This window comes from Polistes dominula, unplaced genomic scaffold, assembly GCF_049000335.1.
Source record: "Polistes dominula isolate Pdom_NZ unplaced genomic scaffold, Pdom_raw_medaka contig_77, whole genome shotgun sequence".
Lineage (NCBI taxonomy): Eukaryota > Metazoa > Arthropoda > Insecta > Hymenoptera > Vespidae > Polistes > Polistes dominula.
In genome coordinates, this window is record NW_028301152.1 from 3,309,747 (window position 1) to 3,337,359 (window position 27,613).

Genomic DNA, 27,613 nt, shown 5'->3' on the forward strand with positions numbered 1-27,613 from the left:
ATTAGTATGTTATCATTATATTATAATTTTATTTCATTTCTAATCAATTTTCAGTCATAATTGTAATTGAACTTATATTAATTATGATAAATTATTTCTTCTTCTTTGAAATCAGTTTCAGCAGGTGCCTCTTGATACCGTTGATACTCTGAAACGATATCATAAACATTGTTCTGAGCATCTGAAAACTCAGATAAATCCATCCCCTCATCGGTGTACCAATGAAGGTAAGCCTTCTTTTGAAACATTCCATTAAAGGTATTTAATAAGTTTTTAAAATATTCTTGAATTGCTGTGGTGTTCACTACCGTAGTCGCACTCATGCTAATTCCACGTGGTGGAATATCACAGATAGCTGTTTTTATATTATTCGGTATCCATTCGATAAAATAAGAACTGTTTTTATTTTGAATGTTTAACATTTGCTGATCTACATGCTGAAATGATAACAAAATCGAATTATTGGTTACATTTGATGAAATTAAAAACGAAGAAAATTAATTAATACTAACTCTAGTTGACATTCTACCCCTAAAAATTGCAGCAATTGTTAAAAATCTACCCTTTCTTGGATCACAACGAGCAAACATTGTTCTTTCATCGAACATTTGTTGAGTCAATTCAGGTACCGAAAGTACTCTATAAGGAGCCACTCTTCTTGACGTTAGAGGCACGTAACCAGGTATGAAAAAATGTAATCTAGGAAAAGGTACCATGTTTACTAAAAGTTTTCTTAGATCTGTATTCAGTTGTCCAGGAAATCTAAAACATGTAGTGATGCCAGCCATGCAACTGGATATCAAATGATTTAAATCACTGTATGTAGGAGCGGCGAGTTGCAAGGTTTCGGTACAAATATAATGTAGGGCTTCGTTATCCATACAAAAAGTCTCATCACTGCTATCTATGAGATAGTAAATAGATAAAATGGCATTGTAGGGTTCAACAACAACGTCCGAAATTTTTGGTGCTGGTAATACGGCATAAGATTTTATTATTCTATCTGCGTATTCTTCTTTTAATTTTTGTAATAAAAGGGAACCCATGCCTCCACCGGTGCCACCACCAAGAGAATGTATTAATTGAATTCCTGATAATTTTAAAGTTTTTTTAATTTTTTCTGTAGTATTATATAAAGAAATATATTTATATTTGTTGAATGTACGAGACCTTGTATCAAATCGCAAGATTCAGCCTCTTTTCGAACGAGATCCAAAGCTATATCGGCTAATTCAGCACCTTCGGTGTAATAACCTTTAGCCCAATTATTACCAGCCCCAGCTTGACCAGCTACAAAACTATCCGGACTAAACAATCTACCATATCGACCGGATAACGTGGAACTTAAACAACCTGGATCGAGATCGACTAAAATTGCTCTAGGTACAAATTTGTTATCTAGAAATATAGAATATAAAAATTGAAATAAAATATAAGATCTAATTTATATCTTTTGCTAAATTTTACATACTTAACACTAGATCTACAGAACCCATTAATTGATGGACTTGAAATTTCATGCTGAAGGTTACATAATTTATTAATTTTATTTTTTGTCAATATATGTTTGGGGATTTTAATAAAAACAGATATGAAATCAATGTTCGTAAATCTAGTGTTAATGATATTGATAATGTTGAATTTTTATTTGATGAATTAACAGTACGAGGTCCTTCATTAAAGTACACATTTATGCGCTGCAATTGCAGATCCGATTCGCCATTAAAAATTCCATCAGGTGTTAATCCATGCTCGTCAGAAATAACTTCCCAAAACTAAGAAGATGATTTGAGCATTGATAAAAATATACAAAAATAATAAAAATTCTATTAATATAAAAATGCAAGTGATAGAAATAAACGTAACCTTACTTTTGTTCCAACATTATTTCCACATTGTCCTGCTTGGATGTGTACAATTTCTCTCATCGTGATTTTTAATGAAAATTATTGAAGATTAATATGACTTGTTAAAAATGTCACTTAAAATTTTAATAACGAATAATAATTTTTTTTTTTAATTTTGTGACCGAAATTATACGAATGTTTCAAAACGGTTCCATCTCTTTTGTTGCATGATTCAGATAACATTGTGTTACTTGTTTATAATTTGTACAGTAACAATATTAAATTTACGAAATAATCGTTTATATAAAATTACTTCAAATTTTATCAAAATAAGATGAATTTTTTGATTGTTGTTAAATAATTCATTAAATAAAATTCAATGTTACGATTAAAAAATATTATTTCCAGGAATGATATACGAAAAGATTTATTGATCGCAAAGCAAAAATACAAAGTAATAGAACGAAATGATACCATTGCACTTTCTTTTTCGTACGTAGACGTACAACGAACTATGATCTCCGTGATACGCAATAATAAAGTGTTTGTCCTCGGGCTCCGACGAGATAATACGTGATTACCAATTTTTGTCAAGGCCTTGGCTTGATCAATCCCAGTTGACCAGAAGGACGATAGAGAGTTCGATAGCAAGCCGCGGTAAACGTTCGAGTGTTGGTCACATGAATGCATGCCCATGATTACTCAATTATTATATTTAATAGGCATATTTAAAATATCGACTTTGATTCGTGTTAACTTGCTCAAGATATCAACATTGAAAGTACTTAAGCGCGCGTGCACGTTGAAATTTTATATTATAAATCTAAGATTATTATATTGTACAGCAATTTAAATGTAAATATTATCAATCGAATCAATTAAATTTCAAGTTAATTTACGTGAATAAATTCTTACCTTTCTCGTAGATCTTCTTTGTGAATGAATAAAACGTCAATTATACTGGAGATAAAGGATCTATTAAATTAACAATTCTTGTACAGAATTCTATAAAAATTGTATATAAAATTGTATATAAAAATTCCATAAATCTTTTTGTTCAAATTCGAAAATAAATAAAATCGAGTAAAAGAATAATAAAAGTAAAGTACATATCGAAATAAAAAAAAGAATATAAAATATTTCTTCGTCTATTGGACAACACTTCCTTGCTTTCCTATTCGATCGGGATCATTCGATGTTAGGTATTTTTTATATTTTATTTATACTCCATATCCTCTTCTTCGTCGAATTCACCTTCGTCTTCAGCCGTAGCTTCTTGATATTGTTGATATTCAGATACTAAATCATTCATGTTTGACTCAGCTTCCGTAAACTCCATTTCATCCATTCCTTCACCTGTATACCAATGAAGAAAAGCCTTTCTTCTAAACATTGCTGTGAATTGTTCAGAAATTCTCTTAAAAAGTTCTTGAATGGCCGTTGAGTTTCCAATAAAAGTTGCTGACATTTTAAGACCACGTGGCGGTATATCGCATACAGCTGTTTTCACATTATTCGGAATCCATTCGACAAAATATGAACTATTTTTGTTTTGAATATTAAGCATTTGTTCGTCCACTTCTTTCATTGACATTCTACCACGAAAAACAGCAGCAACGGTGAGATACTTTCCGTGTCTTGGATCACAGGCAGCCATCATATTCTTCGAGTCAAACATTTGTTGAGTCAACTCAGGTACGGTCAAAGCTCTGTATTGTTGATTACTACGAGAAGTCAAAGGTGCAAACCCTGGCATGAAAAAGTGAAGACGCGGAAAGGGTACCATGTTAACAGCCAGTTTTCTCAAATCAGCATTCAATTGTCCCGGGAATCTCAAGCATGTAGTCACGCCGGACATAGTAGCAGACACCAGATGATTTAAATCACCGTAAGTTGGTGTGGATAATTTCAAAGTACGGAAACAGATATCGTAGAGTGCTTCGTTGTCAATGCAGTAAGCTTGGTCAGTATTTTCAACGAGTTGATGAACAGACAATGTAGCATTGTAGGGTTCGACGACTGTGTCAGATACTTTGGGTGATGGTACAACAGAAAAAGTTGTCATTATTCTATCAGGATATTCTTCACGAATTTTTGATATCAATAAGGTGCCCATTCCTGATCCAGTACCTCCTCCAAGCGAATGGGTTAACTGAAAGCCTTGGAGACAGTCGCAACTTTCTGCCTCTTTTCTCACTACATCCAAAACAGAATCTACTAATTCTGCTCCTTCGGTGTAATGACCCTTAGCCCAATTATTTCCGGCTCCTGATTGACCAAAAACGAAATTGTCCGGTCTAAAAATTTGTCCGAATGGACCGGAACGTACAGAGTCCATTGTACCAGGTTCAAGATCGACTAAAATCCCTCGAGGAACGTATTTGGGACCAGAAGCTTCATTGTAATAAACATTGATCCGTTCCAATTGTAAATCCGAATCTCCATGGTAAGTGCCAGTGTTATCGATACCATGTTCATCGGATATTACTTCCCAAAACTACAAATTAATAAAAATCGATTTGGTCAGGTGGTAGGTACAGATGTTTATTATATATATATATATATATAACAAATGTCAATAGAGAATTTTATTTAGAGATTGATAATACGTTAAATTAAGGTTATATTCGATAAAAGTAAAGTACACTTTGTAAATTGTTGATAATCCGATTAGTGTGATTTAAGAAAAGTTTATATGTCAGTGATAACTTTAAGCTAATGTTTAGAAATATATAAAAATATAAATTATTATAATTTTAGTGGTTTAAATGACAAACCTTGGCACCAATTTGATTGCCACATTGGCCAGCTTGAATATGCACAATCTCACGCATTTTATAATTTTGAACGAATCACTTTAAGGGTTGAAAAAGATGGTGTCGAGCAGTTCGACGATGTTTTAATTGAGAATGGTCCCGAAGATGTTCGATCGATAGGAAACACAAGGAACGAATAGGTGTCGTGGAAATGACAGATTAAACACAAACAGACGACTGTTTGTTCTCCTTAGCGACGATCATTTGAAAAAAAAGGATTCCACGGATGAGATGGTCGGCATGATTCGTTGAGTTTTTTTTTAATGATTTTATACAACGGGTATTTAGGTTTCTTTTTTCATGTATTCTCGCTTTAAGTATTACAAATGAAGAGTATCGAAAATAGCTCGTTCGTTTGACGATTTTCTTCTCCTCGCGTTGTAATCTCGATTTGGTCCATTCGATGTTGTAAAAAAGAACAATGTAAGGAGAAGTTTATCTTTCGTGCTGATAATCACTCTTGGAGCGACTTATAAATGTTGAAAAATGTCCTTAAACATTAAACTTATCACACTTTTTAATATAGACAAAGACGAAGAGCTATGTATATTAAATGTTAATTTGTATCGAAGTTCTTAAAAAGAATTTTTCCTTATTTATTGCGAAGTCTAACTATTCATCTAACGATCTATGATGTTTCTATACATGTAATGACAAAAAACAAAAAACTCATATGAAGAGTTGATGTCATTAGAACGTTTTCTTTTTTCTTTTACGTTTACGTAGAAAAATGTTTAGCTAATTATTTAACTTTATATATATATATATATATAAAAGAATTAAATCGTCGAGCGACTCCGCGAACAAACCATATTATCTTTCGAGAAATTTTCAAGAATATTTACGATAAATAATAATAATTTCGGTTTTTTTTTAATACTATATATATATTACTATTATAATATCACGAAGCCCCTCTAGTTCTTTCTCTTTGAATTTTTATAAATTTTATTTCATTAAACGTACGATCTCTCAGTTCTCTCTTTGTTTCTTACTCTGAAAACAAAAGACATCGATTTTCGTATCGATGATGATCAATAATGATCGATAGATCTCTTTACAGTGAAGAAACGAGAATTTGAACAGGTACACAGGATAGGCTTTACAAATGTGAAGCGCATTATACATTATAAATGGAAAAATAAATATACAATGCGATGTGCCTATACTGAGACAAATTATAATACGAAATAGTAGGAAGCTTTATCCTTTCAAGAATGACGGAAAATAAAGGAAAATTTCCTCATTGTATTTTTCTCAAACGATCTGTTTCTTCGTTTGATGACTCGGACATTCTTTCTACATCATCTTTTTCCTTTTCTACATCATCTGTCAATGGTTTCGTTAATTCCGCCTCTTGACTTTCCTGTTCTGCTTCTAAGATTTTCCTTGCCGCAATTTTTTCTGGTTTTCCGTTTACCAGATATCTAAGCGGCACGGTTTCTGATTTTCTTTTGGCGTCTTTCCTAAACAAATAAAAACATTCGTTCATAAAAGTATCATAAAAATATACTAACAATAAGAAGATTTTGTTTTATAATGATACACACATACGCATGATTAACAATTAAATTGGTATACGTAGTTTTCATGATTTAAATATTATTACACATTTGAATATTTAAATTTAAAGTCAAATACAATAATTTATCCAAAGTTCTAAGATCTATGGGAATATATTTTAAACTCATAAAGTATCATATAATTTGATTGCAAAATTTATAATAAAACTAAATAAATCAATTCGCATAAATACATTAGATAAAAAAGACACTAACTTTGGTATCATTGGACAGGACCACAGCTTGAAATCAGCGCCAAAGAGTTCACCTTCCTCGATCGTTTGTGGCAAATGTATGTTGAGTGTTTCCGGAAGGAAGATGGATGTGAGAGCACCGGCCACACTCAAGGAACCCATTATGATCAATGGTAAAACTCTGGAGTAGATAGCAAGATGGACAATGTAAGGAAAAGTGAGTAGGCCGATACCAGCAATGAAAGAAGCGATTCCCATTGCTTGTGACCTCAGTACCGTAGGTAAAAGTTCACCAACGAACACGTAAAAAACAGCGAAGGAAGCTGCGATCCCAAATTTTCCGATCATTGCCAGGCATACCGTCACCCAGACAGCGTCTACTGTGACAAAGGTCAACGAGTGTAAGTTGTTCATCGAAAAAATGTAACATTTGAAATCTAGTTATTGAAAAATGTACCTTCGGGTACAAACATGCATGAGACACAGGCAACTCCACCTAGAAGCATTGTTAAACATAGGACCCATCGTCTTCCCAACCTGTCCATGGCATACCACGTAATCACGTATGATGGAATTTCCACAATACCACCTGCAAGATTAATTAGAACAGTTTTTTAATGATAGCAAAAGAATTTACTCATTTCTTTATCCCGACTATTACAAGATCTGTCCTACTAACCATAATCTTATATTTACTGTCTACAATAATTTAATAGATTACGATAATTAAATAATTATTAGGTTTGTTCATACATATTTGCTGTTTCATTAGAAGAAAGTTTTATAATGATGCTTCTTTATGAATCTACCTAATAATATTATTATTGACATTTAATAGACTTTTTACTAAATAATTTAATAATCAAATGAAGTAGTTAGATCTTGCTCGATAAGTAGAAATATCTCAAGATATAGTGAATATTGTTGCAATAACGAATGATAGAATTTAACGATAAAGCGTATAGTTTATCATTCGGGTGTTGATTTTCAATGAGCCCCTTTGTATATTACTCGGTGCGTTCACCATTTAGATGGGTTCGCGTCCATTTCAATCAAGCGACGGGTACGCGTGTGTCGTCGTTGAAGACGCGATCGCATTATGCAGGCAACATCAGCCGCAATGACGTATGATAAAAACATATTTACAGGCAGACTGCCGTCGTCGTAATAACGAGCACGATCGTTTACCAAGGACGAGTTATCGAGAAAAGAGCAACGTTGATATCTATACCGATGAAGAAGGCCAAGTAATCGGAAACACCAAGGTTCGTTGTGTTGTAGGATAATCCATTGTAAACTACAGCGTTCGCAACCCAATCGAAAGCAAGAATGAAGAATTTCTTTCTAATATTCGGATTCCTGATGAGGTCCATTGGTGTTGCTGAAGGTGGTGGCGACCTGTTTTCCCCTTCAATATCTATCACGACGTTTCCAGTGTTCTTGCCATTGCAAGAGATACCTTGTCTCTTCATTATCTCAACCTGGAAACATCGTAAACGTCTACGAAAAATGTCTGACGATCTTTGGATTGCTTATTTTAAGTGAAAATCAAAACCGACAAGTAGAGATTTGTAAAGAATTTTAATTAACATTATTTCCATCTTGGTATTACCTCCATTTGCCTCAGAAAATTAGATGGTACTGTTTTGCCATTGACTTTGGCCATGTGCTGAACGATCACCTCTGCTTCGTCTATTCTGTTTTTACTTAATAGCCATCTTGGAGATTCAGGAATGATCCAATAATAGCTGAAGAGAAGTACGAAGGGTACTGAAGTGGCTAATGATAGTGTGTACCAATGTCTTAATAGGTAACCCTAATAAAAAAAACCAAAACATGTTTTGTTATTCGTTTAATATTGGATTTATTTATTTACTTTGAAAAATTTATGTATGTTCGTTGAGCGTTGTAATCGGCGGAATGTTCTTTGGAACGATCATAAATCTTGGTTCAATAATTGAATATAATTTTATTATACGTCTTCAAAAAAAACTTATATTCCGAAGTTTAACGAGTTTGAGTTTAAATTATCTTTTTTTTACGTGCGAAAATACTCAGAGTAAAAATAACTAATAGCTATTATACGTTTATTTATGAAAAATCATTTGCAATATAAAATAATTAAAAACTCACCAGAAGTGCAAGAAGTGACATTGCACTAGCGAAGAACATACAGATGACCATACCAGCAAAAGTCCTATATCTTGGACCCATTAATTCTAAAGCTAGAAATATAAAGCGTATCAAATAATAATCGTGATTAAAATAAGAAATACTATAGACAATTATTTTTATTACCAAGTATAAAAGGTATCTGATAAATAGCAGGAAAAAATAGGCCATTCACTGTCCTCAATGCCGTGTAGATAACATAGTTTGGACTGAAACTTGTGGCGATCGAGAAAATAACTTCTAAGAAGAGAATTGCGAAGAAGGCCGTTCTTCTACCCCATTTGTCAGCGATCCATCCAAATACAACATTACCAAAAAGGCTCCCAACATAGAAAAATGTCGTTGACGTTGAAGGCCACCAGCTGTTGTCGCATACCAGGTCTAGCTATGTGGATGCACGATGCTGTTAAAATCCTGATTCTAATATATGTAAATACTAATCAGCTGATCAATTTCTTTTAAAGTATGTAACAATCAGCTATGTTCAAATATTTAATCAACTTTGTTCCTTAAATTAAAGTATTTAATGATTTATCACATTTTATTTTATGAATTTATATGTATATGCAAAATATCCCAACAGTTGTTTTACCAAATTAAAAAATTATAAATTGTCTTTTAACAGTTATTTTGAAATGTGGCATACTTTTTTAACAACACTGAAACTGAAGGTTCTTATTTTAAAATGGAAAACAAAATATTGTAAAACTATTAATAAACTAATATCGATCTCTTTGTTTTTCTATGCTTGGTAGAATGTTTATTGGGACATTATATGTATATGTCAGAATTAAATTGTATAATTCAGTTAAATCATGAAAACCCTAAGTTTTATTAGAAACAACTAGGAGCTTTTAGGAAAGCATATAAGAAGAATTTATTATACACAAAAAGTTTTAGGAAAATAGCGAGGTTACTCGTATATATGAATTTACAAGAGGCGAGTATGTAATTATGACATTGAAATACGATCTTTCTTTAAAGTCTGCTTTTTGTTTTTACAATAATTTCTAGCTTATAGTTATCTGTTCTTATCTCTTCCTGTACTTTAAAAATTAATGTTTTGTTAGTCGTGCTGTTCTATCGGATCTGATCTAAAGATCAAATTTCAATTTCAAACTAACTAATCGACTCTTGTAAATTTATGCATTACCTAATTGAAGTATGTAACCCTAACTTCTTTCATATTTAAAAATGTCAGTATAGTTATTTCAGAGTTGCGTCAGATTGCATCAGAGTTGCATCATTTAACGAAATAACGGATTTTACAAAGTAACGTTAATATATATCTATATATTAATTAGATATTAATGACAGATAAATTTATTTTCACTATACGAAATAAAGTTATGAATGACTATAGTTACATTCATGTAATGTGACGTCAACAAGGAGGACACGAGTCATTGACCCCTATGATTTCGTAACTTGTCCCTCCTGCATAAAGAGTAACACACCCGTATGTCAGGACCCTATTACTATAAAACAAATGATAGGACTAGCTCCATTACTTGTTCGCTAAAGTACGAGGTATATTAGACAGGTTCAATGTTCGATTGATTAGAGACGATCAGTGACAAGTAAATCAATAATATTCCTAAATGAGTTTAACAACTGTTTAATGCGGGTATTTTTTAAAAAAGACTTATTAATTATATTTTATCAATAGTTTAGTAATAACTCATAATAACAAAAAAAAACTCACATACGATAATATGTAATTACATTTTTTCCTAAAATATTATTGTAAAGATTTGATGTACAAAATAATACTATGAATCAAATAATCAAGTATAGTTATACTATTATTATTATGATATAATTTATATTTGTAAAAATGTTAGTCATAAATATCTTATGGTAAAATGAATAGTCATGTAGGGTCATATTTGATACCTAATTTCATTTTCTTCTACAATACTATAATATTATAAGAATGTGAAAAATGATCAATCTTAACATCATTTATGCTATTATTACTTTTTCAATTTCGACACAATGGAACAATTAATTTGCGAGGATAAGAATAATTCTTATTATAGAAAATAAATGGAATAAATGTTGATAGTAAAAAGGAAAAAGAAATAATAATCATCTTGAATGATTAAAGATTTTGTAAAGAGAATTAAAGGTATAGGAAGAAAAAGAACGAAGTAGGCACACGTGTGAAAACATGATCGTCACACGCAACGTCATTCGTCGATCGTCAACGCGACGTAACGCAGTGATTCGCGTCGATTCGTGGAGAGTTCAGAGAGAGAGAGAGAGAAAGAGAAGAGAGAGATTGATGATGTGAGTGTCAGTGAATGGAGGGGGTGGTCTTCTCTTCAATGGCGTCTGTTGGGCTCGCGTGTGCACGCGCGCTCCAAAGCTCGATGGATGGTCTCGGTTTGTCGACGTCATGCATGCATACGTGTGGGTATAAGTATGTGTATATAATGTAATAGTGTGTTGGTAGGCTCCCACAGTGAGAGGTGTCCATCACCCTCCGTTGACAGGAGGAACGTGCCCCGGCCGCTACCTCGCTGACCCCTCGCCATCGACCTTTCCAAACTCCCTATTGTCCTTCTCGCTAAACTCGATCGACTCTTTCGCGACTCGCACGTTTGCACGCCATTACTTCTTCGCGTTATTATCTTTCTTTCTTTCTTTATTCTTATTGGATAAGACAATTTTCTTATCGATTAGTTTAATAATTTGATTAAAAGGAATTTAAATAGACAAATAGGAAATTTTAATAGATACTTATTCGTTGATAGTACAATATATTAATATTCATATGATTTGGCATCATCAGAGATTTTCATTTGTTTCATTGGATTAACCCATTAGCTGCCACGACACCCATTTGGAAATTTTGGAAATTTACGTACATCACTTAGTTATATGTGGATTGTATGGAAAAATGGAATAAATAATAGCTATTTTTGTACGTATAAGATGACGCACATAATAAAATAAATAGTTTCTTATTAGTTTTCTTTCATGCGACCTGCCACAATCTCCATTTGGGACTTTTCCAAAAATATCAACATTTTCAAAACAAAACATAATTTGGCAGTTAATGAGTTAATTGGAAAAAAATGGAGGCCTGCGAAATGTATGTTTCTGAATTTCTTTTTTGAAGAAAAAGATAAATTTTGAATGAATGGTATTATGAAGTTACCTATGAAATGACAAAAAGTTTATAGAACAAAATGGCCCATATATAATTTTAAAAATTTGTCTATACTGAAAAAATTACTACATTATTTATGTATTATTTATAACGATATTTGATTTTTCTTTTTTGACGCTATCGTTACTTCAGGATTATTTTCTCTGTCTCTTTCTTTCTTTTTGTCTTTTATCTTTCTTCAGCTTTCTTTTTCTTTTAATAAAATCGTTTTCCCCTATCCATTAGTTTATTAATTAATTTAAAAAGTATTTATGTGTATGCATAAGAAATGTTAGTACATTGTTATTCGCCGATTTACATTAATATATTTAATATATGTATTATAAATCATATATATTAAATAATATTTATAATGATATCTGATTGTTTGCTTTGTATTTATTTTGATACCTGATATTAGATGTTTCGTACAATAATATTACGAATTTAGCATCAAATATTAACAGTATCTGATAATATATCTAATGGTAATAATAATGAATAATAACGAGCAATCTATTCGATTTTTTTCTTTTTATCTATTTTGACGAGTAACTCGATTCCGTTTTTTTTCCTTCTTTCTTTCTCGTTTCTCTTAATTTTTTAATAAGACTGTTTTAAAATTTATCAATTTTGTTAAAAGGTTTAAGTACATGTATAGGAAATATTAATGTTGTAGATAGTTATTCATTAATTGTCTAACATATTGATCACGCAATAATACAATTAATTTAATATCAAGTATTAAAAGTATCTAGTACTAATAATAGCAATAAATAATAAGAGACTATTTGATTGTTTGCTTTTTCTTACTTTTGACATTTAATTTTGTATGTTTTTTGGAAAAAAACAAATATCTACAAAAATTACCTTTTGTGACTTATTATAATAAAAACTTGATTTTATTTTTTTTCTTAACACTATTCCTACCAAAGATGTTAAACGATACCTTTCGAAATTTTCAATTAATATTAATTTAATCGTTTTTCCTTAATAAATTTTTAACGATTCCTATAATGGTTTTTTAATTAATTATATGGTATTTTAAAATAAAAAATATTAAGCAGATATTAGTTTTAAATAATTATTCCCAAGATATTTGCATTGTAACTCGAAGGTGTCAAAGGATACCTATCGGTTGTAAGAATAATTCGTTCGTATACACAAAATCATAGTAGAAATAGTGTTCATGTCAGGTAGACAGTCTAAGCAAAACGAATTAATACACTCTATCCTATATTCGCGCGTTTAAGTAAAGGAATACCATTTTACTCGTCAGTAAACATATTCAAATAAGCCAAATCTTAATTGAGTGTCTATTAGGCCCCGGCAAATAAAGTTTCCCGGTGGGCGTTAATGGGTTTAACACGAACTTTGATTTAAGCAAATTGACACTCACGGACTTTTAATGTCTGCGTGAAACGCAAAAGGTAAATTGCGTCGGGAAGACAGGAGCACTCGCGTATAATAATATGCTATTGAATTATTGTCAAGGGCAACGTACGCGAGTACACGCAAAGGACGATGGGATATGATACACACATATAGATTTTATCACCCTGACACACTTCGAAAATTTTATTGATATGACCGAGAATAGGTATATCATACGGCGATCCCCATGAAAATACGTCTCTATAGATTCCGTACTGATCATGATCGACGAACATTTCGATATATTCGATATATCTATTTCATTTGATATCAATCCAATGTTTACGATTTTAACTTATGTAAATTATTCTATATAGAATTAATATGAATATCGTATGAAAGATTTGAAAAAAAAAAAACGACATTTATTTTTCACTTTGTCTAATATCCTAAGACATCAAAGAAACATCGAAGAAACATCGAAGAAGCAGGAAAGAATAAAAATAGAAAGAATAAATATGACCGATACATTAAAATAACATTTCGTGTGGGTTGGTCTGCTTCTGAGCATTACTTCCGATCTGATGATTTATTATTGTGCTCGATTTAGGAGGTTCGTATTAACTACTTCAGCCATCACGATACTACGGAACGGGTCATTGTCTTTTCCGTGTGTCGACATGTGGCCGGTAAACTCATCGAACGACGACTTCTGTGTCGGGGAACGAGAAGCTACCAAATCAATTTTGCAAATTTTCTTTACGTTCAAATATCTCGTTATAAATAAAAAAGAATAATATATCATAAAATTTATATTTATTTCAGAAATGATAAATATTAGATCGCAATTAATAACAATTAAGTTAAGAACTCATAACAATGATTAATCGTTGCAAATAATTTCGTGCAAAAATCATTTAAAGTATAAGCCTCCGTCAAATTGGTTTCAATCAGCACAATCACGTACATACGTACGTTAATAAAATGGTCGGAATGTAGAAAAGTTTCAATTGTTACACAACTAGTCGTTTCTCGCAAACTATATTTTATTGGATTTCGTAACCGATCTTAACTTACAATTACAGTTAAACCAATCAATTGCACCTTGTCGTTACTTTTCTTTTTTTGTCGTGTTTCGAAAGGATCGATGAACGAGTAGTAGAGTTGATCGTTTTTAATTAAAACGATTAACGTTTCGTTTTCATCGTTTTCCAATGCGGGAAGGAAGAAAGCTATGCGTTTAACGTTACGAAGGGGTGGTTAACGTATCACGAAGCACTTCGTATGGTAGAAAGTGAGAGCGATGAAGAACGGAAAACGGAAGGACAGGATTTGCCTCGATGGCTCTTTGCGTCATGTGTCTGCGTAAATCCGGAGCGTGTAAATACGCGGTAATATACCCTCTGCATTGCTAGAGCCGGTAGGAGTTAGCGATAGCAAATTCTCCTAACACGAACTGGAACAAACGGCCCCATTTTTTTTAAACGATCCATTTAAAAAAAGAAAGAAAGGAAGAAAAAAAATTTTCTGTCGAATTTCATTCATCAACGCAGATACTTGATCTACATAACAGAATATTGATAGTTCTTCTTTAATCTTTGTTTATTAAACATAACAAGAAAACACGTATACGTTTAATAATTAAATTGAGACATTATAAGCTTTTTTTCTTCAAGAATCTTTTTTTTATTATTACAAAATATATTATTATTATTAGATAAATAATGTATGACACCTAACTCCTCCCTCCCCCATCTCTACCCTTCCTTCTATCTTCCCAATCGTTATCAGTAAGGATGAATATTTTTCTTATCTATTCGATTGCAATAAAGAAATAGTTTAGAAAAATGATTTTAATCGAAAATAGTTTAAAAACGAATGTGTAAGATTCTGATAAGATCTAATATTATCTCTAAGAAAAGGAATAAGGAAAGTTTAAAATTGGCGTCTAGCAGTCTGGCTACTATGGCAAAACAGTATCGCGTGAAATATGTGGGGACATATACCCTCGACATATGCAGAGAGTAGTAAGCAGCGTTGTGCGAGGCGTTTGATGTTACATATCACATGACCGGATGCGGGGGTAGGTAAATTGGTCGGCAATTGCTGACGCCACCAGAGCTGCAACCTATCGGCCAGTCACTCTGTTGCTCATCAACCTTGTTCACCTGTTGACATTCTTTCTCTTTCCCTTTATCTTTCGTTTTTCTTTAGAAATTTTCTACGTCATGTATAAATCATAATTATCATCTATGAGAAACTCCATCTTCGATGTAAACTAACACATCACATTTGTTTTTTATAAGAACCATCTATATGTTGGTGGATGTCATTGACCATCCATTTTGTTTTACATCGATCTGATTATTTCTATATTTTTGTTCATTCCAATATTTTGCTGTCTCGTTGCAATTTAATGACACGTTTTATTAACGTCGAATCTATTATTTAAATCTTTAAGATATCTTTAATATATTGTTGATTAGCTATTATATGCAAAAACCTAATATGTTTCTTAAGTTACATTGTGCAAACGCGAGTATATTCGTGATCGGTCAATAATACTTTAAATTTTGCTAAGTAATTATTTATTAAATAACACATATATCGATAATTATGCTATTATGTTGATTCTTCTAAGGAATTTTGTAGAAACGTGTTGTAAGAATAAGAGAAAATATATATTAACTCGAATCATATGTGCAACAATGCTTCTGTCAATTTAATGTGTATTTTTAAACGTCCGAGTATGAAGATGATACAGTTAAAATAATTAATTCCGACTTGAAATTTAAAATATGTTTCTGTATCACGAGCTTTGACGATCGCATAGCAAAAAAACGAAAGAAAGAAAGAGAGAGAAAAGGAGAACAGTCGTAGATCCTCGACCCGGAGAGTTATGTTTCTTGTTGCGCTAACAGCTCGTAGTCACCGTGTGTTGTCTAATTGCGACAATTTAATAACCGCTTTAATAGACACTTATAAGACGTCGCCATGTGACCACAAACTTTTCCTAAACAAAGAATTTCTTAAAATGTGTATATATATTTAAATGCACGATATATAAGATCCATCAAAACAAACTCATATATTCTTCTTTTATTCTTCATTTTCATTTAGAATTTTAATATCTCGTTAAAGATAAAATAAGCTTTAATTAATTTTACAAATTCCCATTAATTTCGCAATTCGTTGTTTCAACGAGCTTATTTATATGTTTCTGTCTTATAAAGTTAAGTTAAGGATAATGAAAATGTTTTTCTAACTAGCACACATTTTACATATACCACGGTATGATACGTTATTAATTATTATTTAATTTCTTTAATATTCAGTCGATCGAGCGAAAACAGAAGAATTTATTCGATGGACCCTTATGGACACTTGCAATTAGAAACAACGATGTTCACACACAAAAAATAGAATACAACGAAGCCAAAGGCCAAGGCAAAGTAGGTCGTGAAACCCGATGCTCCACGAAGATGAAATTTGACGTTGACAATTACCAAGACGTAGTAGGAGTATTATGCAAATAGCATGACTGAACAACGACGAGAAACCGAGTAAGAAAGAAGCAGTCAACCAACTCCATCTCACAATTTTATATTTACCATGATGTACCTTCATAAAATATAACGACAATTATATAATGAATGGTCCAATGACCATAAGTTAAAAGGGTTGACTACTCAATTAATAAATTATTCTTCGGGTTACCTCGTTAGTGGTCGTTAATCGAGATTACTTAGTATTACGCTTACTCAGAAGATAAATGTTACCTGGAAAGGAAAAGCTACTTACTGAAAATTTCCGAGGAAACTTATTCATACTCCAATTATGTAAATATTGTTGGAAAAAATGTTTATAATTCTATGAAATTATAAAAATATATCTTAAGAAAATATGTAATGAAAGAGAGAAAGTCGAGTTTACCTCTGTGACAAGGGTGCTGTCATAATCCTTGTTATCATAAATCCAACCATGTTGGCATTTGCTGACTGGCCAATCAGGACTACTGACAGGAGGTGGCGGTAATTGATTCGTGGAATGATACGACGATGTCGAGGAAGGCAACGTCGAATACGAATTTATCGTATTATTAGAATTTTGTGATATTCCACGTTGCAACCACGATTCGATAATCTCTGTATAATTGACGTCGTACATCTGACATCTCGAATAAACTCTCCTATCGGAGCCATCTCCTTTTATGGAGTATGGCAAAGAAAGAGCCTTCTTCTCTTCCAAGGTCATCAACCCCGTCAAATTTTCCAATTCTGGTATTTTGCACCAGTGTTCTGGTGAGGCACTCACGAACACCTATTTAGAAATATTTCAGACTTTTCTAATACTATTAAATGATTATTTTATTTTGTCAATTCCAATCATTAACTTTAATCGTTAATTATAATTTTTAATTATAATATTTTAAAAATATCATATATAAATTTAAAAAACAATTTTATTCATATCTTATACTACTAAAAATAGTCTGTTTACATGTTGCATGTTGCAATTGCCCGTATATATCCTGCATATATTGTCATTTGGGATTTTCCCGGATAAATCTTTGATCTCTGCTAAATCAAAGGAGATAGAAACTTTTTAAGAAATAAATAGTCAAGTTTTATATATAGGATTGTTTATTAAACGATACCCACGATAATCTCTCTTAATTTAGATATGTGATTGATCAATGAAGTTCTTTGAAAGCATGCAACTTCAAATACAGTTACATAAATAAATATTGCTACTATCTAAAATGGAATATTAAAGTTCATTGGCAGGTTTCAATGTTCGTAAACGTCGATGAGACGATGCTAATTCTAATTCGTTTCTCGAGAAACAAGATTTGCGCGTGAGTGACGACTATTAGAAAAAGGCTATTCGCGTCTGAGAGTTATTTATTTTCTTTTCATTTTTTTATTCATTATTTATAATGCTCGAAAAACATGAGCTAAATAAGGAGGAGAATTGTTTGAAAAATCTCGGAAGATTTTTATCGCGATAATATGAATAAAAAGTTTCTTATTATTTAACGAAGTAATGTAATTAAATACAATAAAAGGCAGACAATAAAATACTCTACATAATACTCTTATCTGATAAAAAATAATGGTATCATTAATGAAAAATTAATTGTCATACGAATAAATCTACAAACTATATTAAGGATAAAAGCAAGATTAATGAAATGCAAACAAAAACGTGATTCACAACGGGCGTGGTAATCACTACTTTTTCCTCTATACATAGATTTTGTTTTAATTGCGATCAGTTTATATATTCTAAGATTAATATAACAAAATTTTTACTTAAATTGAAGGAAAACTAGCTAGTTGCAGGAAACTAATTATAAAAATTAAAGAAGAAAAAAAACTAGTTATACTATCTAATACACAATAGGTAGCCGCACGCGTTCGATATTGTCTATTCGATATATCGAATTATATTTATTTTGAAAATATTTCCTTCAACGTAGGATATTTAAAATCGCTTACGTAAACAAACTAATATTATCAAGGGTATTAACGGTTGGGTTGATTGACGGCAAATATTGTTCGATGACGTAAAATCGATCGGAGTTAAATGAAAAAAATGAAATAAATCATTGTTGATTAATAAACGTTTCTATTTTCATTTCGTATAATATAAATAATATTGAAATATAAATGTGAAGTATAAGAAAATGTGGTTTTACAATTCATACATCATATTTGTATGATCATTAAGATTTTTCATTTTGATATAAAATAAATGTACTTGGTATTTGAAAAAAAAAGATATCCAAATTTTAAATCCAAAAAATTAATGAAACAAATTTTATCTTTTAAATGAAGAAGTATCATCGAAGTAATCGAATAAAGGAATTGATCGATTATTAAAAGAATATTATTAATATAAAATAAAAAAAAGAAATAAGGGTACTTACCTGCGAGAAGGCCAGAAACGCAGCCGGAAGGGTTGCAGGTATACATAGAAGATAATACATGATGTTTTGATATCGGCCCTTCTCTCCCACATGTAGAAGCACCTCATCAAAGTCGATCGAGCTCATCTTTTCAAAGCTGCTGGCACTCCGTCGCGCTTCAACAGCGTCAGTGTGACGGTGACAACGACGACGACGACGACGACGACGAGGATAACGACTAGGATAGTTCGGCACGATGAGACGTGGTTCACGTGGTGTCCCTTCGAATTACACGGCATGACCGCCGTAGCTCATCCTCACACCGAAGATGGCCACACGATTTCGAACTAATTTCTTTTTTTCTTCTATTTCTCTCTTTCTTTCTTTCTTTTTCTTTCTATTTAATTTCTTCTCTTTTTAAGAGAAGGAGAAACACTTTTTCAACTTTTTTCTAAAGCACTTGTTATCAAAGAATCGAGCGTACCCCTCGAATTAAGAAAAAACTTTAAGTTCCTTCGAAATATCTCTTGCCTTTTATCTCTCATGTCGAACACGAACGAGAAAAAAAAACAAACTTTTCCTACTCTTTTCCAACAAGGAACAAATCTAAAAGTGGGAAGCTTCGAACGGTGTTTGCTATCGCGTCTGATCAGTGCTTGGCCTCGTCTACTTTCGAAACACCCTTCTACTGGAGAACGAACGTATATACCTTCTTCTTCTTCTTTTACTTCTTTCTTTGAGACGACGATCTAAGAACAAATGTTGATCGATGCTCATTCTTTCATAATCCAATATCTTTTCTCTTACTTTTTCTTATCGATAATAACCACCATAATAATAATCTCAACAGGTAATATCATACCGAACATTGCGTAGACGATATTGAAATTTATAAAATTCAAAATTAGTCCCTTTTTCTAAATCGTCGCTTAACAACGAGATATGGTTCTGTATCTTATGTGAGAATACACTTCACATTCATAAATTAAAAAATAGGAGAACTAATCAAAAGGAGGGAAGTACGTTAATTCTAATTCCAACGTAAACTCACCGACTGCTTTAATTAGGAGAAAGGAAGTAAGTAACTCCGGTCACTTTTGCTTTTTCTTACTTGCGATATCTTGCGACGTGTAATTCGCGGCTGGCTGAGCTTTATGCTTGGTAAATCAAAGTGTCGTCTGTCGAGGTCGTCCCTGTTTTTCTTCTTCTTCTTCTTTTTCTTCTTTTTCTTTTTTTCTTCTTCCTCTTCTTCCTCTTCTTCTTCTTCTTCTTCTTCTTCTTCTTCTTCTTCTTTCTCTTCTTCTTCTTCCTTTTCTTCCTCTTCCTTTTCCTCTTCTTCGTCGTCGTTGTCGTTGTTGCACCACTTCCACGTGTCAAATAGATTCAAAGATATGTATGTAAAAATATATAAATTATACGAAAAGAAGTTTAAAAGATCGAAAAGCGCACGTGCACATGCGCTAAGGAGCTCGAGATAAGACTAAGTTGATTTCCGATTGGTGCCGAACTGTCAGGAACCGAACTGTCCTGTTCGCACTATGGTCAAACACGTGCATTTCTTTTAATACGTGAGAAGCTTATAATAATCAACCATTACCGGAGAAGACCGACACTCTTCTGATCCTCTCGTGCATCATCTTCGATGACGTTGTCTCGGTAGCTGCTGACACCCACCACCACCACCACCACCACCCCACCACCTCTTCCTTCTCCTCTTCCTTCTCCTCTTCGTTCTTCAGTTCTAACGTAAGCAAGGTCCGTCCGCTGCTCTTCCGCTTTTCTGAAAACAAATCGCCCTTTTCGTTTCTTTGATCATTCAACCGATTGATCAGAGGAACTATATAAACCTACTTCTCTACGATTCTTATAACCCTCAGATCTCCTTTCCTTTCTTCTCTCTCTCTCTCTCTCTCTCTCTCTCTCTCTCTATCTATCTATCTATCTATCTATCTATCTATCTATCTATCTATCTATCTATCTATCTATCTGTATATCTCTTTCTTGCTTTTTCTTATTTCATATTAAATATCAGATAAATTAGAATATCTTGAGACTAATAAATTAAATTAAATGAGAATTTAAAAACTTTTTAATTAAGAAGTCCTTTTTGAAAAAAAAAAGTGTTTTTAATGAAAGAACTATTATTTTATTTTACCGAGGCCGATATTTATAATTAAATACACGTTTCTAATATTATGCGATGCAAATAAATGTAACTTTCGAGTTCTTAATGCCAACTAATAATAATAAATAAATATTTTACTTGAATTTCATCTCGAGAATTACATTAGATAAAACGAAAAATAAATCGCATCGTGAAAAATTGTTTTTGCATAAACACATTTTTACGTTGCCAGAATAAAATAATTAAATGAAAGTAAACGTAAAAAACAATTGGTAGTAAAAAATATACTCGGAAAATAACTATTTATTATTCATTGTAATCTAATGTAATGGAAAAGGATTTTATTTATAAATTTAAAACAATAAAAAATAAAAAGGAAAAAAAATACACAGCTGCGATCGAGTTACTGCTCGTAAATATTAATCGTAAACGCATACGAATGTCTAGCAAATAAAAAACGTTTCTCGTACGTGATTCACATTCCTCTTATGTAAATAAATATTTGTATCTATGTAAAAACTTCTACGTCTGGTAATGTTTTTTTATTTAAAACACGACTCGCGTGTGCGTCGCGTGGACGATTCTAATACGAGCTATGACTACTATTAAGGATAATCGAAAGGGGCAACAGGTGACACAGTAATTGTCCTTTTCTTTTAATGATCGACATTCAGTCAAAAGTAATTTTAATTCATCTTTGATTAATACAAATATACGCACACACATATATTTATAAATATATATATGGAAAGAATTATACTGCATTTTAATAAAAAATAAATACGACAAAATATTTATGAATTTATATAGTCTCGTTTTTTATTATATACCCATATATTTTTTTGTTTTGTTAACAAGCATAATTTTCTAATTGTTTAACCAAAATCTTAATTCATTCGTTTATTCTTTGAGAACGAAAAAGCGAGAGAGAAAAAAGAGAAAGAAAAGGAGATAGAGAGAGAGAGAGAGAGAAAACGAAGCGTTGCGAAACCGTGGCCGGGTACTGCGAAGTGATAATATAACCCTCCCTTTATCATTCGTTTAAATGGCTCCTATCTGTTCGTCCGCTTAGCAAATATTATTTGCTGGCACAATATCTCCGAACGTAATGAATTTAATGATCATCGATAAGTAGCAAAAGAAGAAAGTTTTGATAACTTTGATAGATTGAAACAGAAAAATGTTTCATTGATTAATTATTCTTATCTATTTCAATATGTGTTCTCGTTTAATAGGTATTACTTTTTTTCATTATTTTGAATTAAAATTTTATTTTAATCATTAAATTTATTCTAAATGTTTCTTCTATCTTAATTAAATATTAAAATGTAATTTGTATTTTTATTCGGCCAATGTTTCATTGAAATTTACGAAATATTCTTACAAAGGAGGGAATCGTAGCAAATCGTGTAATTTGCTAGTCGACTCTCTCTGTGCCAAATGCATAAAATCAAATCAAAGTGAACGAACTTCCATCTAATTTTCAATGTTCCCTCTAACTCTTTCCAATTATATCGAATTTTTAAATTATATTATCTTCATTCTGATACACATTAAGAGAACGTATGCAATTATTTACATTTTTATTCTCACATTTCATTTCTTTTATCATTACAACAAACAAAAAATATCAATTAAAAGTTTATTTACTTAATAAAATATACATTTTTATTCGTTTATATCGATAGAAAAGATAGAAAGGGTGACATAGAACGAAAAAAATTCAACATGGTGTTCAAACAATTATTAGAAAGCCCGATGTTATTATTAATTACATAAAATTCATGGGCGGCGTTGACCTGGCCGATCAAACAAACCAAGAATGCATCTTGGTCAATGTTTTATAAATTACCACACGAAAGTAAAATACACAGATTAGATTTGCGAAATGATATTCTTAAAGGTGTAATTATAGATCAATTGTCAAAATATAACGTTTTTGTAAGATAATTTATATATACAATTATTTTATCGTACCTATAAGGTGCCCAACACGTTCGCGAAAATCGCGTCGACCTGCCACTACCCCGGCCAAAAAAGTTGTCGTCCCCGCAAAGGGTTAAATTAATAAAACTATTTTTTTTTTTTTTTTTTTTGAAAAGCAATGCATTCAATCGAAGATTATAAAATTTCCTTCTATTTTTCATTTCTTTACAATCTAATTCAATTAAGTCAAGGAAAAAGGAAAAGAAAAACACTAAAGATAAGATGCAAGTGCTCCTAGAACTGCAGTGAGAGACTGAAAAGTGCATAGGGAGAGGGATACAACTCGATCCATTGGTAAATTCTTGTGCATATGTATATGTATGTATGTATTCGTATATATGCATGAATGACACAGAAAGATAAAATAAAAAGAAGAAAGAAAAAAAAGAGGATTCCTTACTGTTAGACTCTAAATTAAGACTGTCACGATATTGCCGATGATTTAGACGTTTAGCTATAAGTTCTGTTATGTCAAAGTCGCGCAATAATAATAACATACGCAACGTGGAAAAAGAAAAACATTGGCCAATTAGGAGCAAACGAACGTGCAGTTTTTCTGTCGTAATTATTGACATATTAATATCTCCAAATGATATCGATATGTCAATAAAATATATATATATATATATATATATATATATCGCTCGGTCTATTGGATAAATATAAATGTAATTGTGCTAATATCTATTTTAAAGAAAAAAATAATTTTATCAATATTTTGTCGGCAATCTCAAATTATTATATTTATTAAATAAGAGTGTATTTTTCTTTGTTAATATGTAAATTAATTACTAAATAGTAACAAATATAGATGTAGATATTTGATTTAAAAATGAATCATGATAATGTGAACAAAGTTCAAATAATACATCTTATAATTAGTAATTTAGAATTATTCCATATAACTTATTGATATCGATAATATTTGAAACGATATAAAAAATATGGTTTATCACGTTACTTCCATATTTTTTACTAATCTCTTTATTTGGAATAAATTTATCTAAGTGAAATTTTTATAAAAATAAACAACTAAATCCAAATTAATATAATATTCGTTATTCATTTATAACTTTTTATTAGATCATTCTGATAAGAAGAATCAACGATTCTTATCTCGTAATGAGTTCAAGAAACAATTCAATAAGCAAATAACAACGAGAGAACTTCCATACAAAGAAAGAAATATGCTTTTTATAGAAGATCATAAAACGATAAATGAAAAGGCATAATTAATAAAGATAACTTAGTTTTCTTTTTATATCTATCTATTCAATAAAGTAATCGATAATTGCTGAAGCATTTTTACAATAAAAATGCATATAAAATACACACATATGTTATACATATAAGATAGATAAGAAAATTGAATGAAATTTTATTTAATATTTCTTATTTAATTCGATTAAAAGAATAACTAAAGAATACTTAGAGTACATATATACAATTTATTTGCGCTCACGCGGTGTATATTCGTATGTGACGCCCACTTGATGTGATCGAAGTAAAACTATTGTTGGCTCTGACTGCACTTCCGTATAGTATACAGAATGTAATAGTAAATAAAAATAACTAATCTTATTGTCATATATCTCTTGTCTTTGTTGTGGTCGCCAGATGATTATTTTGATTACATATATTCTTCACTAATCAATTTCAAATATGTATATCTACATACATACAAAAAGCCCTTTCACACAGATAAAATGCATCTGCACAGCGTCGTGGTTGCAACGAGACTGTCGTTGGCTCTAGACTCCCGTTTAAACATATATATATATATATATACATTATTATTATTAGTAATAACTTGGAAATAGTAGAAATGATTCGACATTTACACGTTGCTCTTTACTACATAATATACTTCCACATGATACTATATCTTTTTCATCGCAAATATTGTTATCTCTAATGCAAACGAAAACAAGATTAATTTATTAGATACAGAAACATTTGTCATTGTAACATTTGACACTTTATTAGATAGAGAAACATTTATCAATGTAATTTAATATACATCGCTTTGCAATAAATAGAGAAATACAAGAAAGCATCGAATGTCTAATATCGACATGCTTTTGAATAAAAAAATTTGTTCATTGGTTTTTTAAATTATTAGCGAAACTCTCAGAGATATCAACGAAAATCTTATCTTGAACAAATAAAAGATTTCAAAGAAAAGAGCTAACGAAATGTCTATTGTTGTTTTCATCTAAGAAAAGTAGAAGCAATCTTGGCCATCCTCATTCGAAGAGGAGTAACCCTAAACTCCGGGTCGCGGCAACGCGAATATGCGCTCATGCACGCGTGCACTTTCATTGTTCGTTAGAATTACGAGTGACGTCACGGGTGCAAACAATGTCATCCTACTTTGCACGCCTTCGGCTTTTCTTTCTCTTTCTCTTTTTCTCTCTCTTTTTCTCTCCCTCTCTCTCTCTCTCTCTCTCTCTCTCTTTTTATTCGTTTCGTTTGCAGTTTCTCCGTTAAACTTCTTCCCGCTTTCTTATTCTTCTTTATTCGTTACTTTATCACAACTCGTTTAGATACTTTTTCTTTTCATAAGAAATTGTGTCTTCTAATGTGAAAGGAAATTAATGATCTCTTGCAAATATATATAATATTACGATATTTTTTTTAATCTACACGATTATTCTTTACGGTAATACGATATTTTATTTCAAGCTATAATCAATTAATATAATTAATAAAATGAAATAAAGTTATTATTATTTATAGAAATTTAATAAAGTTATTGATATATACATTTTGTATTTCTATGCTTTATCAAAATTTGTTTGTCCTATACGAAGGATAGAAGTATTTGAAGCACTTTAAAATATTTAGAGATAAAAAAAAAGGGAATTTATTTTTCAATACCTTCCTCGCGTCTTGAAAGACCACCACGACCACCAACCACCACTAAACCATCACCACCTTTGGTCTTTCTCTCTCTCTCTGTCTTTCTCTTCCTTCTCTCTTTTCTCTCTCTTTTCTCTCTCTTCTCTCTTTGTGTTTCTCTTTATTTCTCGTGGTCCTTCTCCACCAGGCGGAGCTTTCTCGGCGTGTGGTCGCACACGATATTAGCCAAAGCTATCACGGTATGTTGTACGACCGGCGCTACCATAGGACGAGTCACACATATGCCCGTACGCTCACGCATTTAACGCGGCACTCGGAAGTTCGGTGGAAGCCACGAACACTCTTCAGTGAATCAATCGAATCACTGCACCGTCCAACATCCGGCTACCTCCGTGTTTTGTCTCAATCTATTACTCAGGACCTCTTTCTTTCTTTTTACGTTCAATGATTTTCTTAAGAACCACTATTCCCACCCCTTAACAAAGGCAACCCTTCGAGAAATCTTCAAAACTAATTCGTGCTACCGTACTCCTACATATATATCTTCTTCTCAAACGCGTTTACTTTATCTCATTCACATGGGACTAACCACCCTCTAGTAACAATTTTTACCCTCTTTTCTTTCTCTCTCTCTCTCTTTCTTTCTGTTTCTCTTTCTTTTCCTTTGTGAACAGAAGAGAGTCACAGTGGTACCAGCTAAAAGGAGCAAGTAGCCTCCATCGCGAACTGAAACTGAAACAACGGTGTCGTAAGGGGTCCACGGTATCCCGTCCTCCTATCTATCATTTCGAGGCCCCCTCTCGTACCCTCTCTCTCTCTCTCTCTCTTTCTCTCTTCTTCGTGACTCACGATAGTGCGTCCTCCTTCCCTTTTCTTCGTTCTCCCTCTCCTTTTCGTTCCTCGCCATCGACACATCCTCTCCTCCCTCTCGTCCTCCTAGCTCTCTCTTTCTCTCTCTCTTTCTCTCTCACTCGCTCTTCCCTCTTTGGTTGGCCCTCATCGCACCGACACGCTCGACTATCTCAACTATTAATATAAAAGGGGGGTTCCTCGACACTCGCCGCCCGGTAATTGTGCGGCAAGCCGAGTACGGAGCACTCTCGCCGATTTAGATTTCCACGTCAGGCTTGGAACCCTTTCTCGTATCTCACCACGAACATACCTCGTAGTAACCACTCTCTCTCTTTCTTACTCTCTTTCTCTTTCTCCCTCTCTCTGTTTGTCAAACGACCAATATTCCTTATATCTTCTTCTTCCTCTTCCTCTTCCGCTTCCTCTTAGTCTTACTCTTACTCTTACTCATATTTTTTTTCTTTTTCTTCTTCTTACCTTCGATCATCCTTTCTTGCCAACTTTTAACCAACTGAAGATCTCATTCCTCTCTACTCGCGAAAACTCTACCACATTGTCGTTACTCTCTGACCTTCTTCCTACCTTTCGCTTTCTATCAAACGAACGCGAAAACACAACGCAATTTAAAGATATGTAAGAAAATAAAAGAAAATATTATCAATTAAGATATCAATCTTTCTTGTTGTTATGATAAATAGCTTTTTAGGAATTTGATTATATATACATATCTTTAATTGCTAATTAATCATAAATCT

The 27,613-nt window shown here is 32.1% G+C and overlaps 3 protein-coding genes across 10 annotated transcripts; all 3 read right to left on the reverse strand.

Moving 5' to 3' along the window:
* Nucleotides 1-58: 58 nt before the first annotated feature.
* LOC107064042 (tubulin beta-2B chain) lies at nt 59-1,928 on the reverse strand. Its single transcript, XM_015316291.2, has 5 exons — nt 1,872-1,928; nt 1,667-1,775; nt 1,171-1,398; nt 513-1,090; nt 59-437 (listed from the first exon to the last, which is right to left on the reverse strand). The coding sequence occupies exons 1-5, from the start codon at nt 1,926-1,928 to the stop codon at nt 78-80; spliced, it is 1,332 nt and encodes a 443-aa protein (XP_015171777.2). The 3' UTR covers nt 59-77.
* A 1,129-nt stretch (nt 1,929-3,057) lies between these two features.
* LOC107064096 (tubulin beta-2 chain) lies at nt 3,058-4,801 on the reverse strand. The gene is made up of 2 exons (XM_015316392.2): nt 4,625-4,801; nt 3,058-4,344 (listed from the first exon to the last, which is right to left on the reverse strand). Exons 1-2 carry the CDS (start codon nt 4,679-4,681, stop codon nt 3,064-3,066), a joined length of 1,338 nt encoding a protein of 445 aa, XP_015171878.1. The 5' UTR covers nt 4,682-4,801; the 3' UTR covers nt 3,058-3,063.
* A 145-nt stretch (nt 4,802-4,946) lies between these two features.
* On the reverse strand, nt 4,947-27,293 carry LOC107064094 (organic cation transporter 1). 8 transcript variants are annotated; one of them, XM_089178406.1, is made up of 11 exons: nt 26,025-27,288; nt 20,085-20,813; nt 19,055-19,782; nt 17,056-17,442; nt 8,718-8,976; nt 8,553-8,644; nt 8,032-8,235; nt 7,651-7,900; nt 6,877-7,008; nt 6,442-6,799; nt 4,947-6,129 (listed from the first exon to the last, which is right to left on the reverse strand). In XM_089178406.1, the coding sequence occupies exons 3-11, from the start codon at nt 19,178-19,180 to the stop codon at nt 5,907-5,909; spliced, it is 2,031 nt and encodes a 676-aa protein (XP_089034532.1). In that variant the 5' UTR covers nt 19,181-19,782; nt 20,085-20,813; nt 26,025-27,288; the 3' UTR covers nt 4,947-5,906. The 8 variants fall into 8 exon arrangements, with proteins under 8 accessions (XP_089034532.1, XP_089034534.1, XP_089034529.1 ...); XM_089178408.1 differs by having other exon boundaries at nt 8,553-8,638; nt 19,055-20,813; nt 26,025-27,293; XM_089178403.1 differs by having other exon boundaries at nt 19,055-20,813.
* Between the last annotated feature and the right edge of the window lie 320 nt (nt 27,294-27,613).